Source organism: Rhinoraja longicauda, chromosome 3, assembly GCF_053455715.1.
Source record: "Rhinoraja longicauda isolate Sanriku21f chromosome 3, sRhiLon1.1, whole genome shotgun sequence".
NCBI lineage: Eukaryota > Metazoa > Chordata > Chondrichthyes > Rajiformes > Arhynchobatidae > Rhinoraja > Rhinoraja longicauda.
Genome location: NC_135955.1, coordinates 54,677,010 through 54,694,227, shown reverse-complemented (window position 1 = coordinate 54,694,227; position 17,218 = coordinate 54,677,010). Strand labels below are relative to the sequence as shown.

General features: G+C 39.1%; 1 protein-coding gene across 1 annotated transcript in view; it reads left to right on the top strand.

Annotated features, from left to right (window-relative positions):
- The window catches only part of dapk1 (death-associated protein kinase 1), a 151,236-nt gene that overhangs the window by 63,577 nt on the left and 70,441 nt on the right, over positions 1 to 17,218 (top strand). The window contains exons 3-5 of the mRNA XM_078396163.1: positions 2,578 to 2,799; positions 9,156 to 9,294; positions 14,569 to 14,698. Of these exons, the coding sequence (XP_078252289.1) occupies positions 2,578 to 2,799; positions 9,156 to 9,294; positions 14,569 to 14,698 (491 nt within the window). The remainder of the gene's footprint in view (positions 1 to 2,577; positions 2,800 to 9,155; positions 9,295 to 14,568; positions 14,699 to 17,218) is intronic.

The following is a 17,218-nucleotide window of genomic DNA, read 5'->3' as shown; positions in this document are numbered from 1 at the left end:
TGGCTGAGAAATCTCCATCCGGCATGTTTTATTGACAGATTGTGGCATCTCATTCGATGTAAAATAAGCCTCCAGATTTTATGAAATAATTTCATAAATTTTATGGTTCACCAGGGAGGGAGATAGGCCACAGTCAGGGAACATACAGTAGAACAGTACAGAACAGGAATGGACCCCTTCGGCCCGCAATGCTTGTGCCGAACATGATCTGAAGAGGGGGAAGTAAAGTCAATTAAATTTATGACCTTATATGGAAGGATTCAATACAAATTTAAATTTTACTTGTCTAACTATAGTGCTACAGTGCAAAATGGCTGACGGATTTTGTACATACTGGGTAGTTACAATTATACATTCTAGTGTGCCTTGTTGTGTTAAAATTTAGGTCACTATTATTTACTATTTGGGGAAATTTTAAGGATCAAAAGTAAAATTTTGTTTTTATTTTGTCAATGACATTTATTTTGTCCAATAGACATAAGCCGGGTTTTCAGTTCAATCTGACTTCAGGCAGTACTCAGCTCCTGTAAGGAAGGCACTGGCAACAAACTATTCACGATGCAGCTCTCCTGAGAAGTTATGGTTTGGGCAGAACATTGTTTACACCCAACCTGACCCACTGGGTTACTCCAGCACTTTGTGTCTTTATTTTATACCCATCACTCTAGTCTGCCAACAACACCTGCTCAATGTAACTGTTGAAAGGGTCTTTTGTCGTCTGTTCTGCTCTTTCCATAAAGCTGTTGTAATATAAAGATATTTTTGTCTGCTTCAACTTAATTGCACACGCTTCATTTCAGCAGTTGGTCAGTGGATTTTTATTCTCACATATGCAATGAAACATTACACAGTGAAATTCATTTTGCATATAATAATGCCAGTGTCGCCGCCATGTGTGGCACCATTGCATAAAGCTACACAACACCAGATGTCCTGCATTTAAAATTGAACACGGTACATATTATCAAGGAACAGCAAAGATAATTACTCAATGATCTCTCATTATGAATATATCCACTTATTTAGTCCTATGGACATTGGTTTACTGGCTTGAAACCATCTGCGATGAATCTTTAATCTCATCAGTAAATTGCAGCATTCCAATGTTAACGAGGAAAATTTTAACTTCGTTTCTGATCACAATACCTTGAAGACTCAAGAATTTGAATATTTGACTACTCACATTTATGCACATCACATACAAAAGCAATTTAGCATTTCCAAAAATTTCCATTTAAAATTGCAGCCACCTGGAATTTGGACCAGTTATTTCTGTGCACAGTTCACCTTGGTGCATGTGACGTTTTCCCGACATTAGCCTACACTCTTACCAACAAAAAATTGAAGTTTTAGATGCAACTTACAGCCTCCTTTCAGACACTTGCATTACAACTCGAAGTGCATATGTTTCATTTAAGAGATTTGTGTCTCTTTCAATGACTTTTCGTGCTTCGTCTTTCTCTTCTCTCCTCTGCAAGATTCTCTAACCTTGGGCAGACACTGGATACAGACACTCATTGATTTACACAATAGGCGATTTACATAAACAATGGTGTACTCAGTCCCTAGTACAATCAATACAGATTGTGATTTCCACAACACTGTAAGATCGCTCAAGTTTTCATCACCAGCAATAGCAGCAGTGCATACCAAGAAGGCCGCATGCTGCAGAAAGTGCCACCACGGCAAAATGGAACTCAAGTTTACAAGTAACTTGATCAAAACACAAAGTACTGGAGTAACTCAGCAGTCAGGCAACTCTAGCGGACATGGGTGTACATTTCCTCCACAGATGCTGTGGCGAGGTTCTGAGTTATTAGCTGCTGCTGAGTCGCAGGTGGACTCCACCGAAACAGCGAGTTTTAGCCCAGTAGTATTGACACACGGTTTGAGCGAGAAGAGAGACAAGGATTTGGTGAGCTTGCAGAGAGGGATTTCTGCTGGATTCCAATCAATATTCTCAGATTGGGCAGGGGATGGAAACAGACACAGCGTTAGTGATTCCGACTTGGTAAAATCTGACTAGCGTAAAGTTCACAAAACGTACCCCATACATAAATCACGGAGTACCTGTATGTACTGTACTCTGGCTGTTATGTGGAGTGTCATAAGATATGACATTCTTTTGGTACTTTTGCAAGCAAAATGGTTCCAGCAATGCTAAATTCAATGTGGTTCAATTCTAGGTTGCAAGGGTCCTGCCTAGTGAAGAATTTTTGAATTTTGAATCAAATCTGTGCTTTGAGCAAACCTTTGGCCAAAATTGTATTTTGTTTTTCAGGGGACCCTGAAAAACAAATATAAAAGGGTATATTCTAATTTCTGTGGACTGCTGTTGTGCATTGCACTGCCATCCATTTACGGTTAGTTTGTTATCAGGTTCTGAAGGTGACTATATCCATGGACACTTCCATGTAGTAAGACAGGAGAGAAACTTGGTGAACTACAAAAACAATCAAATACATTCAGAAATAACATTGTAAAACCTAATGCAGCAATTTTAATACTTTGTTATTGATAATTAATAGGTTTGTGGTAACAACTGTGTCAATTTTCTTTTTTGATCATATTTTTCAGTGGACAGTTTGCAATTGTGAAAAAATGCGCAGCAAAAAGTTCTGGGATAGGATATGCAGCGAAGTTTATCAAAAAGCGGCGCTCGAAGTCAAGCCGCCGTGGTGTGAGTCGTGAAGACATTGAACGAGAAGTGAACATCTTAAAGGGGATAGAGCACCCAAACATTATAACTCTCTATGATGTTTATGAGAATAAAACTGATGTGATCCTTATTCTTGAACTGTAAGTAAATCTTTAAATTGATTTGCCTTCATTATATAAATGCATGAAAAAAAGAATATTTTATTTGAGTGAGTGAATTCATTCTGGCAGTATTGTGAGCAGCAATACCAAAGATGCAATGAGAAAACCATCTACATTTTCAAAATTATGTCACTCTAAAATATAAAAAATTTGATTTTGATCCAAAAGTCTAAATCCTCAATGAACAGTGATCTGATCTTTGCAGGATTCCACTTCCAAACCTCGTGCTTACCTGAGAAACTGTCTTTATTCATTCATCCCATTTTCTCCTTTGTGATTCAATGTGTTGGCTCATGTTTATCCTCATTTGTTTGTGTAGTTAATATTTCACCTGTTTACTTTAAATGGGAGTATATAGTTTACAGCCTCATCTTCTCATGTCATGTCATCTTGACTATTTCCCTGATAAATATTAAGTGAATTTTTAAAAAAGTAAACAAAAAGAATGGGGGCAAAACCATAGACATTGTCCATATGGACTTATGCGACACATTTGATAAGGTTCCTCATGGTATGCTGCTCTGGAAGGTTAAATTGTATGGGATCCAGGGAGAGCTATCTGACTTGATAGAGAATTTGCTTAATGAGAGGAAGCAGAGGGTGGTGATGGAAGGTTGATTTTCGGACTAAGGATCGGTGCTGGGCACATTGCTGTTTGTAGGTTATATCAACGATTTGGATGAGAATGTGCAAGGCATGATTCATAACTTTGCAGATACTAAAGTGGGTGCTATTATAGATATTGAAGATGGTTGTCAAAAATGACAGCAGAATCTTGATCAGCTGGGCAATTGGGCCGACGAATGGTTAATGGAGGCAAGGTGTTACATTTTGGGAAAACAAACCTTCACTTTAGGACCTTCACAGTGAATGGCAGGGCCCTGGTGTGTGCAGATACATAGTTCCCTGAAAGTTGTGCTACAGGTAGATAATGGTTTTGGAATATATTGGCCTTCATCAGTCAAGGTACAGAGTACAGATTTTGGATGTTGTGGTACAGATGTACAACACATTGGTGAGTCTGCATTTGGAGTATTGTGTTCCCTTTTGGCCACCCTGCTATCAAAAGGATGTTATTAAACTGGAGAGAATGTAGAGAAGATTTACAAGGATGTTGCCAGGGCCTGAGAAACAGGTAGAGGTTGGGCAGGCTAGGACTTTATTCCACTGAGCATAGGCGGCTGAAGGATGATCTTATGGAGATGAATACAATAATGAGGGGAATAAAGAGCGTGAATGCGTAAAGTCTTTCACACAGATTAAGGGAATGCAGAACCAGAGGATAGAGGTTTAAGCCGAGAGGGGGAAAATCTAATAGGAACCTGAGGGGCAACTTTTTCACACAGAAGGTGGTGGGTATATGGAACAAGCTGCCAGAGGAGCTAGTTGAGGCAGATACTATAACAGCATTTAAAAAACATTTGGATGGGTATGTGGATAGGAGAGCTTTAGAAGGATATATATGGGTCAAAGCGGGTCGATAGGACTATTGTATATGGGGCATCTTGGTTGCCATGGGTGATAAAAGGATGAGAGGGGATCTTATAGAAACATATAAAATTCTTAAGGGATTGGACAGGCTAGATGCAGGAAAAATGTTCCCGATGTTGGGGGAGTCCAGAACCAGGGGTCACAGTATAAGAAAAAGGGGTAGGCCATTTAGGACTGAGATGAAGAAAAACGTTTTCACCCAGAGAGTTGTGAATCTGTGCAATTTTCTGCCGCAGAAGGCAGTTGAGGCCAATTCACTGGATGTTTTCAAGAGAGAGTTAGATATAGCTCTTGGGGCCAACGGAATCAAGGAATAAGGGGAGAAAGCAGGAGCGGGATACTGATTTTGGATGATCAGCCATGATCATATTGGATGGCGGTGCTGGCTCGAAGGACCGAATGGCTGACTCCTGCACCTATTTTCTGTTTCTATGAGTCGAAAGGGCCTATTTCCATACTCTATGATTTTTTTTTGCCTCCTTGTTGATGCAGAATTTTGTTTTTTAATCCTGACCTTTGCTCTAGAGGCCAATTCTGATGTCTTTTTATATTTCATGTTTCCTGAATTTACGCTTTCTTTTCTCTTTGCCTTCTGAGTTATTAAAAAAATATATATATATTATATTTGCATTAATTCTATTTTCTCCTCTCTTTGGTGTATGTCCTTTTACTTAATTTTCCACTTGCATCTTTCTTCATTCACGGTACCTTGTTCGTGTTTATGCTATTTTTGTAAAATCTGTTTCTTTACCTCCATGCAAATTAGACACTGTAAAGTCAACACGGTGATTCGCTTTTTGTGATGCACGTTCTTATTACTTACATGTGATATTTTGAATGGTTTAGTGGATTTTAGTATGGCTCAATATAACTTTGTAAGTCATTGCTAAATGTTCCAACCATGCGGGTACTTTAACTGGAAGATATATGCATGAGCTTCTTAAGAAATCATTGAGTATAATTGTGTGAGCTAAAGGGAGCGGTGAGTAGGCTGAGTCTCAATTCCATGGAGCACAGGAAGATGAAGGTAGATCTTATAGAGGTGTATAAAATCATGAGAGGAATAGATCAGGTAGATACCAGAGTCTTTTGCCCAGAGTAGGGGAATTGAGAACCAGAGGACATAGGTTCAAGGTGAAGGGGTAAAGATTAAATAGAAATCTGAGGGGTAACTTTTTCACACAAAGGGTGATAGGTGTATGGAACAAGCTGCCAGAGGAGGTAGTTGAGGCTGGGGTTGTCCCATCGTTTAAGAAACAGTTAGACAGGTACATGGATAGGACAGGTTTGGAGGGATATAGACAAAGCACAGGCAAGTGGGATTAGTGTAGTTGGACATTGTTGGCTGGTGTGGGCGAGGTGGGCCGAAGGGCCTGTTTCCACACTGTATCACTCTATGACTCTATGACTCTAATTATTTCTAAATTACAATGGGAATAGGCTGCATTCTGCATTGCAATGTACCTTTAGTCAGAATGTGCTTGTTTGATTTCTTTTTCACCCTGCTACTCAACAAAAGTAGTAAAATGTTCTTCCTTTTTTGATTTTTTTCCCCACTTAATCGCATAGTAAGCAAGCATCATTCAACAGTGCAAAAATTATCATTTATCATTTATCTATCAATCTTTGCAAAATTAGAAGAATTCAAAACTGCATTGGAATGATTAAGCAGGAGATGGACTTGCTATGACACCTGATACATTCTGAAGCCTTTTGGTTGAGAGTTGACATTGTGCCCTGCCTTCTAACCCAGAGTATTCTACATAGGAGGAAATTATTATCCAATGTCATGGACCATTGTTATTCAAACGACATTTTACTATCCAAACAAGCATAATTTAATTGTGCAAATCGTTTGAGAGCCATATAATTAAGTAATACACAAAATGGTAAATCTACGTGGAGTGTAATGCTTAATTTACATGGTCTACTTCAAAATATGCTTTGTTCTTTTAGGTCATTTTGGGCCACGATGTTAAGGATTATTTTTGGCCAGTCATTGAATCACTGGGAGTACATAAAATTGTGCAAGCTGTTGGAAAACCAGAACTTAAAAAAAATGTAACCTTTCAAAGTAATAAGGGGCACAGCAGTAGAGTTGCTGCCTTACAGTGCCAGAGATCTGGGTTTGATCCTAACTGCGGGTGCTGTCTGTACAGAGTTGGTATGATCTCCCCATGACTATGTGGGTTTTCCCAAGGTGGTCCGGTTTCCTCGCACACTCCAAAGATGTACAGGTTTGTAGGTTTATTGGCTTCAGTAAAAATTATAAATTGTCCCAAGTGTGCAGGATATTGCTAGTGTACAGGGATCATTAGTTGGTGTGGGCCGATGGGCCTGTTTTCATGCCATATATCTCTAAAACTAAAATAGCTTCCCATCCCTCCCTTTCCGCTGCCCCAAACACTCCGTCACAATTAACGATCTCTATAGCTGCACTCCAAGATTCTTCTGGTTTCTACGTAGTTTAGAATCATTTATCATTTGCTGCTTGTCTAACGTCAACTGTTTTAACACAACTTAGTATCTGCGCATGATAAACGATCACTTCTGATTGCTTTTCATTTCAAGCTTTGTTGCTATAATCATTTGTTTGGTATCATTTGTGAGATTTGAAAATACTTGATCTCACCACAGAACTTTATTGTCGTCAAATTCACATTAAACTCATTTAGATTTTGTATTTCTCACCGTTGCCCACACAAAACTAGATTTCTTCCACAGAAAATAGTATTAAATAGCTGTCCTTTAAGCAACTATTAACAAACAGGAATGATCTAGATTTACACTTAAGATAAAAATGACCTTGTTTATGTTGTCATAAGATTAATTTATGACACAATATTTCTCCTATTTCCATATCTATGCAAATGTAAGAGCTTAATAACCACTTCACCAGGTCGATATCCGAAGGTCAGGCCTGATGATTGGAAAATTCAATTCGACCTTTGTAGCCTGGGGAATTTACATTCAATTAAGTAAATCTGAAATAAAAAGTTAATATCATTAATGGTGACTGAAATCGCTGGCTTAGTGGTTAAAAACTATCTGGTTCATTGATGTCCTTCAGAGAAGGAAATTTGCTCTCCTGGCTGAATCAAAAACCCAGTGGCAATGCAGTTGACTCTGCAAATAGTCTTTGGAAATTACCTGACAAACAATTCAGTTCTGGAGCAATTGGGATGAACAATAAATGCTGGTCTTGAAGTGGTAACTGTATCCAGAGAGCGAATCAATGGATAAGATTTTCCATTTTTCTCATGCCTCCGTGGCCGAAAGCAGATTAACCTGTTAGATTTGAGTAATGCCAAAGAAAATCTGCTGAGGTTTTTTACAGCAAAACTATATAAAACTGGAATACAATTATTTGGAAATGTTGCATGTTTGGCATCTAGCTCACTGGGTGGCAGAGGCCCTGTTTCTTTGAAATTTACAGGCTCCATTTCTGATACTCCCCCTTAAACTCACCCCCTTAATACCCCCTTAGACCATAGCATGAGCTTGCTTCACATGCTCCCTTCAAACTCCTTGGGGTTTTGTTACCAATGCTTGCACCAATCCAACCGAGGTTCCATGCTATGCATGGTAGATTAATGAAGTTTTACTGTATGGTGTTCCCCATGGTAAATCAAATGATGACACACAGTGCTGAAGTAACTCAGCGGGTCAGGGAACATCTCTGGCGAACATGGATAGGTGACGATTTGATTGGGACCCTCCTTCTGAAGAAGGTTCGCAACCTGAAACGTCAAGTTACTCCAACAGTTTGCCTTTTTTTTTAGAAACCAGCACCTGCAGTTCCTTGTGTCTAAATCAAGTTATGCATTTGTTTTGAGATGGTTCTGCCATTCTTTGATAATTTTTAGTGTAGACACGAGCTATCATTTGATCTCATTGTTCTATATGTTTAGCACTGAACACATTTTCCTTGTTATTTTTGTGTTTCTTTTCTAATTCCTGTAGAAGATATTGAGCCTCTTTTGGTCGAAATATATTTGTCAAGTTGTCTATCAAAAACTAGTTAAATTATATAATTAAAGAGGTGAAATATCCACAAGATTAGGTTAAGCTACAGGAAGAATAATAAATTGTATAGATTAATAATAAGAGAAAATTCAGATCTCAACAATTGGCCTTGTGGTTGAGAAAAATGAGGAAATAATCAGGTTGTAGGAAGATATGGATGGTCTGGTTAACAGGCAAATATTAGCAAATGGAATTTAGAGAAATAAGGCAAGGCATTTGGGAGTTCCAATGAGGTACGGGAATATACATAAACAGATTTTTCAAGAAAGCAGGACAGGTCAGTGATAAAATGGCACATAGGTAAGACATAAGTAAATTTGTCTTAATTTCTGAGATTTAGAATATAACAGAAAGAAGGTTATAATGGAACTTTATACAACATCAGCTAGACCACAGCTTGAATACTGTATGCAGTTTTCATCACAACTTTGCAGAGAAGGATACAATTGTACTGGACAGGGTACAAAGGAACCTGTAGACATCATTGGTAGGAATAGACAATTATATATTTGAAGAATGGTCAGGAGCTTCCGTTTCCTTTCATGTAGAAGATGCAGTGGTGAAATTCATTTGAGGCATCGAAAATTATTATGGTACTGAAAATAAAGGGCAATGTCAGCTTGTTTTAGAGGACAAATTCCATGAGGCTGTCAGCCGGTGGTATGGCCATTTCCCGTATCACTTATGGAGAGGAGCATTAACATCACAATCTTAAATTGGGCATTTTATTTGAGGGATCTTAAAATTGATTTATTTGAGCAATTATTTTAAACACATTGGAAACAATATTGTGAAATTACTTTTTTTTTTTAATTCAGTGTGTCCGGTGGAGAACTGTTTGATTTTCTGGCAGAGAAAGAGTCCTTGACAGAAGAGGAGGCAACAGAATTTCTCAAGCAGATTCTTAATGGTGTCCAATATCTCCATTCCAAGTGCATTGCCCATTTTGACCTTAAGGTAAGTCCAGTGTGAATTTGTCCCAATTTAGTTTATCGTCACAAGTACCGAAGTCCAGTGTGAAATTGTTGAGCGTTTTCTTTTTTTTTAAATGCCCAAAGTGAAAAATAGTCATGCATAAACTAACAAATATCCATTTAAATGCTCTTGACTTTGAGATAAATTAGTCACGCCATGTAAGACTTAAGTAGTTAAATTGATGCACTGAAAACTGTTATGCATTTCTGATCCCAATAACTGAAAATTGATGCGGGGTATTTTACTTTCCTTCTTACCACCTTTCGTCCACTTGTTTTAAAAGCTAGGAAGGTAAGTGGTTCCTGATTCTGTCTTAGCTGGTCTTTCCTTGAAGCTCTGAACGCTGGGAGCTGCAGTTTTATATCACCTAGTTTTATATTTACACACCGTACTAATGCATAATAAAATCCTGTTGGATGGATTATCACAATTAACCCACAATTTATCCACTGTGTAAAATATATGCACACGTGCACACTCACTCGCACACACTCACTCGCACACTCTCACTCACTTACTCATTAGCTTTAACTTTGATTTTAACTGTAAAGAATTAAGAACAGACGTATCACTTGTCACACATTCCAGTTGTAGGTGGGTTTTGTTCTATTCTGACTCGCTTTGAGATGGCAGTTGGAAAACCTCCAATAAAGAACAAAATGCTTACATATGTTCCAAGTAAAATTAATTGATTTTGAGAATCAAATTCCTTTTCTAAAACAATGTTGCTCATGGGTGTCTTTGAGAAAGTGTTTTAAGGTAAACACAAACTAATTGTTTTAATTGAAAAAGGGGCGTGGCTGTGTTCTGCAGCTGCGGCTCACCGGCAGTCTCTCTGTCTTTTTTTTGTTTTTTTGTCTATTGTCATCGTTTAATGTACGTTTTGTTTTATTTTTAACTCTGTGTATGTGGGGGGTGGTGGGGGGGTGGGGGAAACCTTCTTTCAAATCTCCTCCTCAACGGAGATGCGACCTTTACCGTGTCGTATCTCCGTTCGCGCTACGGCCTAACATCGTGGAGTCGGCGGCCTCCAGCTGGGATCGACCTTGAAGACTCCGGTCGCAGGGCCTGGACTTACCATCTCGGAGGCTTCGGCCGTGGGCCCTGCAGACCGCAACATCGGGAGCTCGCAGGTCCCTGGCTGGCGACCGGTTTTTGGGAGCTCCAGCCGTAGCAGCTTCAACCGCCCCGAAGCGCAAGGTACGATCGACCCGCTCGCAGGCTCTTCATCGCCCTGCGTGGCCTGGCCGCGGCACTTTCCATCGCCCGGTGGGGGCTCAGGACCTTCATCGGCCTGCTTGGCTCGGCCCTGGGACTTTCCATCGCCCGGTGGGGGCTCAGGACCTTCATCGGCCTGCTTGGCTCGGCCCTGGGACTTACCATTGCCCGGTGGGGGCTTCAAAAAGTTGGGAGCCTCGATCACCTCGTGGCACCACGGGAGAAGAAATGAGGAGGAGATAAGACTTTGCCTTCCATCACAGTGAGGGTATGCCTAGAGCAATCACTGTGATGGCTGTTTGTGTAAAAATTGTATCTGTGTGTCCTGTGCTTTTTGTTGTCTACTGCCGGACCCTGACGTGAGAGGACGCTGGCGTTGTTTATTCGCCGCTTCTCCGTTAGGATAGTTTGTCTGTTTGTTTTTATGTTATGATTGTTTATGTAAAGCGCTTTGAGCTTCTGGAAAGGCGCTATATAAAATAAATGATTATTATTATTATTATTATTATTATTATTATTATTTTGTTAATTAGACATGGATGAGGTGCGAGATGACTGGAGGGTGACAAATGTGGTTCCTCAATTTAATAGAGCTGCAAGGAAAACCCCAGGAACAATAGACCAGCGAGCCTAACATTTGTGTAAAGCCAGGTACTTGAGAGGATTCTGAGGAATAAAATATAGATGCAATTGGATAGACACAGGCTGATTGGGAATAGTTAGCATGGTTTGTATGTGTCTCACAAATTTGAGTGAGTTTTTTTGAAGAATTAACCAAGAAGACTGATGAGTATAAGGACATGGAGTTTGCCTATATAGACTTGAGCAAGGCCTTTGATAAGTTTCCACCTGGTAGGCTGTGTGCAAAGTAAGATCCCTTGGGATCCACGGAGAGCTAGCTGACTGGATACAGAATTGCCCTCATGGAAGGAAGCAGAGGGTGGTGATGGAAGGTTGTTTTTTGGACCGGAGGCTTGTGACTACGAATGTGCCTCAGGGATCAGATCTGGGACAATTGCTGTTTGTAGTTTATATCAACAATTTGGATGGGAATGTAGTGACCATGACTACTTAGTTTACAGGTGACATTAAAGTAGGTTGCATCATAGACAGTGAAGACAGTTATCAAAAATTACAGCAGGATCTTGATCAGCTGGACAAGTGGACTGAGAAATGACTAATGCATTTTAGTGCAGATAAATGTAAGATGTTGAATTTTGGGAATTTAAACCAGGCCAGGGGCTTCACAGTGAACGGAAGGGCCCTGTGGAGTGTTGTAGAGAAAAAGGATTGAGAAGACACAAAATGCTGGAGTAACTCAGGCAGCATCTCTGGAAAGAAGGAATGGACAACGTTTCGGATCGAGACCCTTCTTCAGTGATGTCAGGGGAGAGGGAGATATATAGATAAGGAAGTATAAGGTGTGATAACAGGACAAAGGGACAGGAGATCAAGGAAAATGTAGAATAGATCATTGTTAGCTGGGAGAAGGTAACAACAAAGCAAACAGAGATAAAATGTAGTCGGAGACAGTAAGACTGGTCGGAGAACTGGGAAGGGGGAGGGATGGAGAGAGAGGGAAAGCAAGGGTTACTTGAAGTTAGAGAAGTCAATGATCATACTGCTGGTCGTAAGCTGCCCAAGCGAAATATGAGGTGCTGTTCCTCCAATTTGTGCTGGGCCTCACTCTGACAATGTAGGAGGCCCAGGACAGAAAGGTCAGTATGGGAGGGGGAGTTAAAGTATTTAGCATCCGGGAGATCAGGTAGGTTTAGGCGGACTGAGCTTGGTTTTTAAGTAACCCATACAAGATGTTATAGTTCAAAACTTTCAAGTACTTACCGATTTGTCAGTGAAGTATGGGAGAAGTCGGAGAAGTATTCGACAGCATGGGAATTTCACGATGTTTCTGAAGACGGTGTAATCTCGACCTGCCTCGGCATTGTCGTCGGGAAAAGAAAGTTTCGGCGATCTGCTACGACTTTGACAGTCGCCGGCAGTCGCCAAAAAAATCGCCTAAGTGGGACAGGTCCTTTACCCTCCTTGCCCTACTTTCAGACAATAAAATGTTGTATTAATGTAAAAGTTGGAAATGTTGAATTGAGTGAATTAATCACCTTTTCTAGGGAATACAACGGTGTAATATCGACCACAGTTCAGTGATGTGGATGTGGCCTGGCCTTCCCCAACTCTTAGACTCCATTTAGGAAAGGTGTCAACTCGAGTTTAAAATCTCTAAGGTTAACCCAAACTCCACTGTCACTCTTCACTCGAGATACTGGCCTTTTATTTCTCCTGTGAAAAATAATGTCGACAGCCGATTCAACATATGCAAAGAAATGGGAGCTTGGATAATTTGTTTCAATTTTTATTCAATCTCTTTTTTTATTTATGAACAAATTATGATTTAACTAATATTGTGGTTTGAACAATGTTGAAAAATACCAGAATCTGATTTGTCTCATTTTTATAAAGCATATTTTACATAGTTGTTCAGTTAGGTGGAACTTTTATATTTGGGATATCTGCCAATTGCTAATAATATGAAATTAAAACCAAGTCCAGAGTAAAAATGTAATTGGTGCAAGAATATAATGCAGGTGATTGAGCACCTGATACCATTGTAGAGATTTATGAGGAATAAAGCACGTGCATTAGAAGACGCATGTGCTTAAAAGGATATTGCATGGGATTTGTTTGTGTGTTTTGAACTGCAGCCAAATCACCTAAATCAATAGGGAACTGTAACTCTGCAAATGTTTGTTTTTCCAGTAGTCAGATGATATGTCCTGACATTAAACATCTAGGGACTGCAAAAGGTATTTTCTGACTTCTGCTTTATATTAGCTTTACAAATTGCTTTGGGAAAAAGTGGTCTTCTTAACTAATTGGGAACCCAAAACTTGCTTGGTAACCATGTTACCATCTGACAACCACTCTCCTGTGAGGTTGTGAGATGTTTTATGCACCCAGTGTAGGCAAGTAATTATTAAACAAAGGCAGTAAGTGCAAACATAGCTTCTACAAAATACTGGCATCTCATTAAAGCTTTTGAGATTTTGTCAAGGGGAGTAAATGGATCCTCATTGCATCCAGTTTTGTCTCTGATGACCAGGAAACTGTACATGCAGTAACTATCAAAATGATTAATATGAACAATTCAATTACATTTATCAGACATTCTAGATGAAAGATGGATAAGCATATAGTATTTGATTAAATGTATTCGGCAGAATAAATCAAAAGTTCCATCAAAAAGTACATAAGAAAGCAGTGACAGTGATCTAGTTACTGATTGGCAGCACAGGCTTAACAGAGGTTTCCTGTTCCAGTGTTCCCACTTGACTGGTAATAAAAACGAAGGGATAAAATAGGATTGCCACATGGTAATTTTTCATCAGTTTGTTTAATCCTGATTTAAGTAAAAGTATATTGTCGAGCATTGTTCCTGAGCTAAGCAGTACTTAGGAGATATATGTTCAGTCTGTGTTGATTGGGTTTCACTCAGTTTGACATTTGAATTGGGATTGATGAGTGAAGGCCAGCGTTGTCTTACTTGCTATTCAGTGATCTATGCTGCATTGCATTTTCTTGGCATTAATTATTATTTCCTATTTGTTCATTCAAAGATGGTGGTTTGTGGGAGGTGCTTCACCTTCACTGGAACCATATTCTTGCTACGGTTCCAATGTTTAATGTGGGTGAGAGAAGATCAGTAAGGCAAAAAATGCTCGGCATGCTTTATACATGGTAGTCACTCTGGATTTTATAACTGGACACATACAGCAATAGCAATCCTTCTAAGAGTTGTACAAATTATACCTTGTGCCACTAAACACGCAATCTTAGAGTAGTAGAGAACTATAATGTAAAGCAATGAACTAAATCGTTCTCTTTACATTCAATTATACGGTTAATTTTTGAAGCAAGTTATTTTTATGCAAAATAGCAATATTATCTAAATAATTGCAGGCATTATTTTAATCCCAGATGCTGCTCTTGTTCTGTTCATTAGTGGAACCTTTTTCTTTTTTATAGCCTGAAAATATTATGTTGCTGGATAAAAAGTCACCCAAACCTCGGATTAAGCTCATTGACTTTGGTTTGGCACATGAAATCGATTTGGGGCATGAATTTAAAAACATCTTTGGAACTCCAGAGTTTGTCGGTAGGTATCTTTTAAAGGCTGATCTGAAACCAGCTTGATCTTTTCTCTGGTTATCGTGATAACATTTATTTTTCAATACTTTGAGATCGACACATTTATTTTGTAAAATTATTGTATGGCTATTCCTCCATTTTGTGTTTGCAGAAGGTGTGAATGGGCAAGTGGAGTTGATGGTATGTGTGTGCATGCTGAAAATAACCCCATAAATGAGGATTTGCAAAATAGTATGGAACAGAATAACATTGCCTGGGATTCACTAAATTAGGGTGATATCAAAATTAGCAATTATGAAGAATTGAGTGTAAAGAGCAGGGGAGCAATTAAGATTGCAGAAATCAAGTTTCAGAAATAGTGTCAGTTCTGATTTATACTATCTTTTTCCACTCATACTCCTGAATCATATTGGGGGAATACACTTGTTTTGTACTTGGCAGCAAAAGTTGTGCCAAGCCTCAAGTTTTAAAGATCTGGGGCTATGGCCTTCCTAACTTCTGCCATGAATATACGTTCAAAACCAGATCCCTTCAATTTTGATCACTCAGACAAATAGAATAATGTCAGCCATTTCTGAAATGCAGGGTTGCTCAATTTATTATTATAAATTTAGCCTTGCACATTCTGTTGGAAGATTAATCGTGACAGGGTACCTGGCCACTCTTCCACATTCTGCTGTCTGGTGTTTAAAGCTGATTGCATTTTTATTCAGAAACACCATGAGTTTAAGTTTCTCCCCTATCGTTTCATCCTGTAATCTACTAAAATAACAAAATGATGTGCCCTTGACGGACAGGGGTGCACCAATCCCTGTAGCACACTGCTGGTCACAGGCTTCTCGTCTGAAAAACAACCCTTCAATGACCACCCTCTGATCCTACCATCAAGCAAATTTTATATCCAGTTGGCTGGTTTATCCTGAAATCAATGTGATTTCAGCCCAGCTTTCCATATGGGACATTGTATACATGCACCACAGCAAGGCCGTAGACAATATCTTCCATCCTGCCCGCGTCAATCCTCGAGACCACCTCTTGTTTTGACTCAAGACCACTGTTCTATTAGTTTTTCAAAAGTTATGGATAAAGACCGGGCAATCCCACAAGTTAAAATTCTGAATTGGGGTAAGGCATATTTTGATAGAATTAAACAGGAACTTGCTCAGGTTGTTTGGAGGAGGTTGTTTGTGAGCAAAGGAATGTACGGGGAAACGGGATGCCTTTAAAACATCAGGCGAGTTCAGGGCATGCATTGGTGCACGGTTGCTTTAGTTTAGAACCAAAGTGTTGTGCTATTTTGATATCTTTTTAAACGTAAAGTCAATTGGTTCCCCTAATTGAAATGATCCGGATCTAAATGGAAAATAGGTGGCTTTGCATTTGGTTTAAAATGTTCTTGTATGTTCAGAATAACAGCTGTAAAAGGGCATTAAATTTAAGTTTGTTTCATGCAATCTAAATAATTTCAAATTGAAAGAAATCAATGAGCATGAAGCAATAACAGTGGAACAATCACAACAGCTGCACTAAAACGATATTTAAATTCCTCTAACTTTGAAGTAGCTGTAAAACAAAAACATTGCATCAAGAGTAAATTCCAATTGTTCTTGAGTTAGGGCGTGTTGACCCTATTAACCGCTATAGGGTATCAACTGATGTACCGAACAAACAATTTTATCTTTATTAACACTAGAGTAACTTAAACATGCAGGGAAACCATTGACCTCTAATAACTTCTCATTTATTTTACTATTTCGACTTAACACTTCTTAAACTAAATCACAAAACACATGACTTGGACTCCGATATTATCCATATGAATAAATTGGCCAGATTCACTCCGTTGGTAGGGGATAAACTTCTCTGAATTTCTAAATCGGGTCCCTTCTTCTTGCGGTGGTTGTTCCCGCGTCATCATTGCTGATGTCTCGGACTGCCCTTTTTTTAATACTATTTTTCCTTTAATCTTTGAAAGGAAGTTTTTGTTCTAAACCAAGGCTCGCATGACTATGAAATCAATCATTTCAAGTCGTCACTCCTCCAAGGGCTAAATAAAGAAATCACATCTTTGTTCCTAATCAGGCTAGAGAGTACTTAATTGCATTGCCTGCTCATACGGTGCCCTCCATAATGTTTGGGACAAAGACCCATCATTTATTTATTTGCCTCTGTACTCCACAATCCACAATAGAAAAAAAATTACATGTGGTTAAAGTGCACATTGTCAGATATTAATAAAAGCCATTTTTATGCATTTTGGTTTCACAATGTAGAAATTACAGCTGTGTTTATACATAGTCCCCCCATTTCAGGGCACCATAATGTTTGGGACACATGGCTTCACAGGCGTTTGTAATGGCTCAGGTGTATTCAATTGCCTCCTTCATGCAGGTATGCGAGATCTCAGCACCTAGTCTTTCCTCCAGTCTTTCCATTACCTTTGGAAACTTTTATTGCTGTTTATCAACATGAGTACCAAAGCTGTGCCAATGAAAGTCAAAGAAGCCATTATGAGACTGAGAAACAG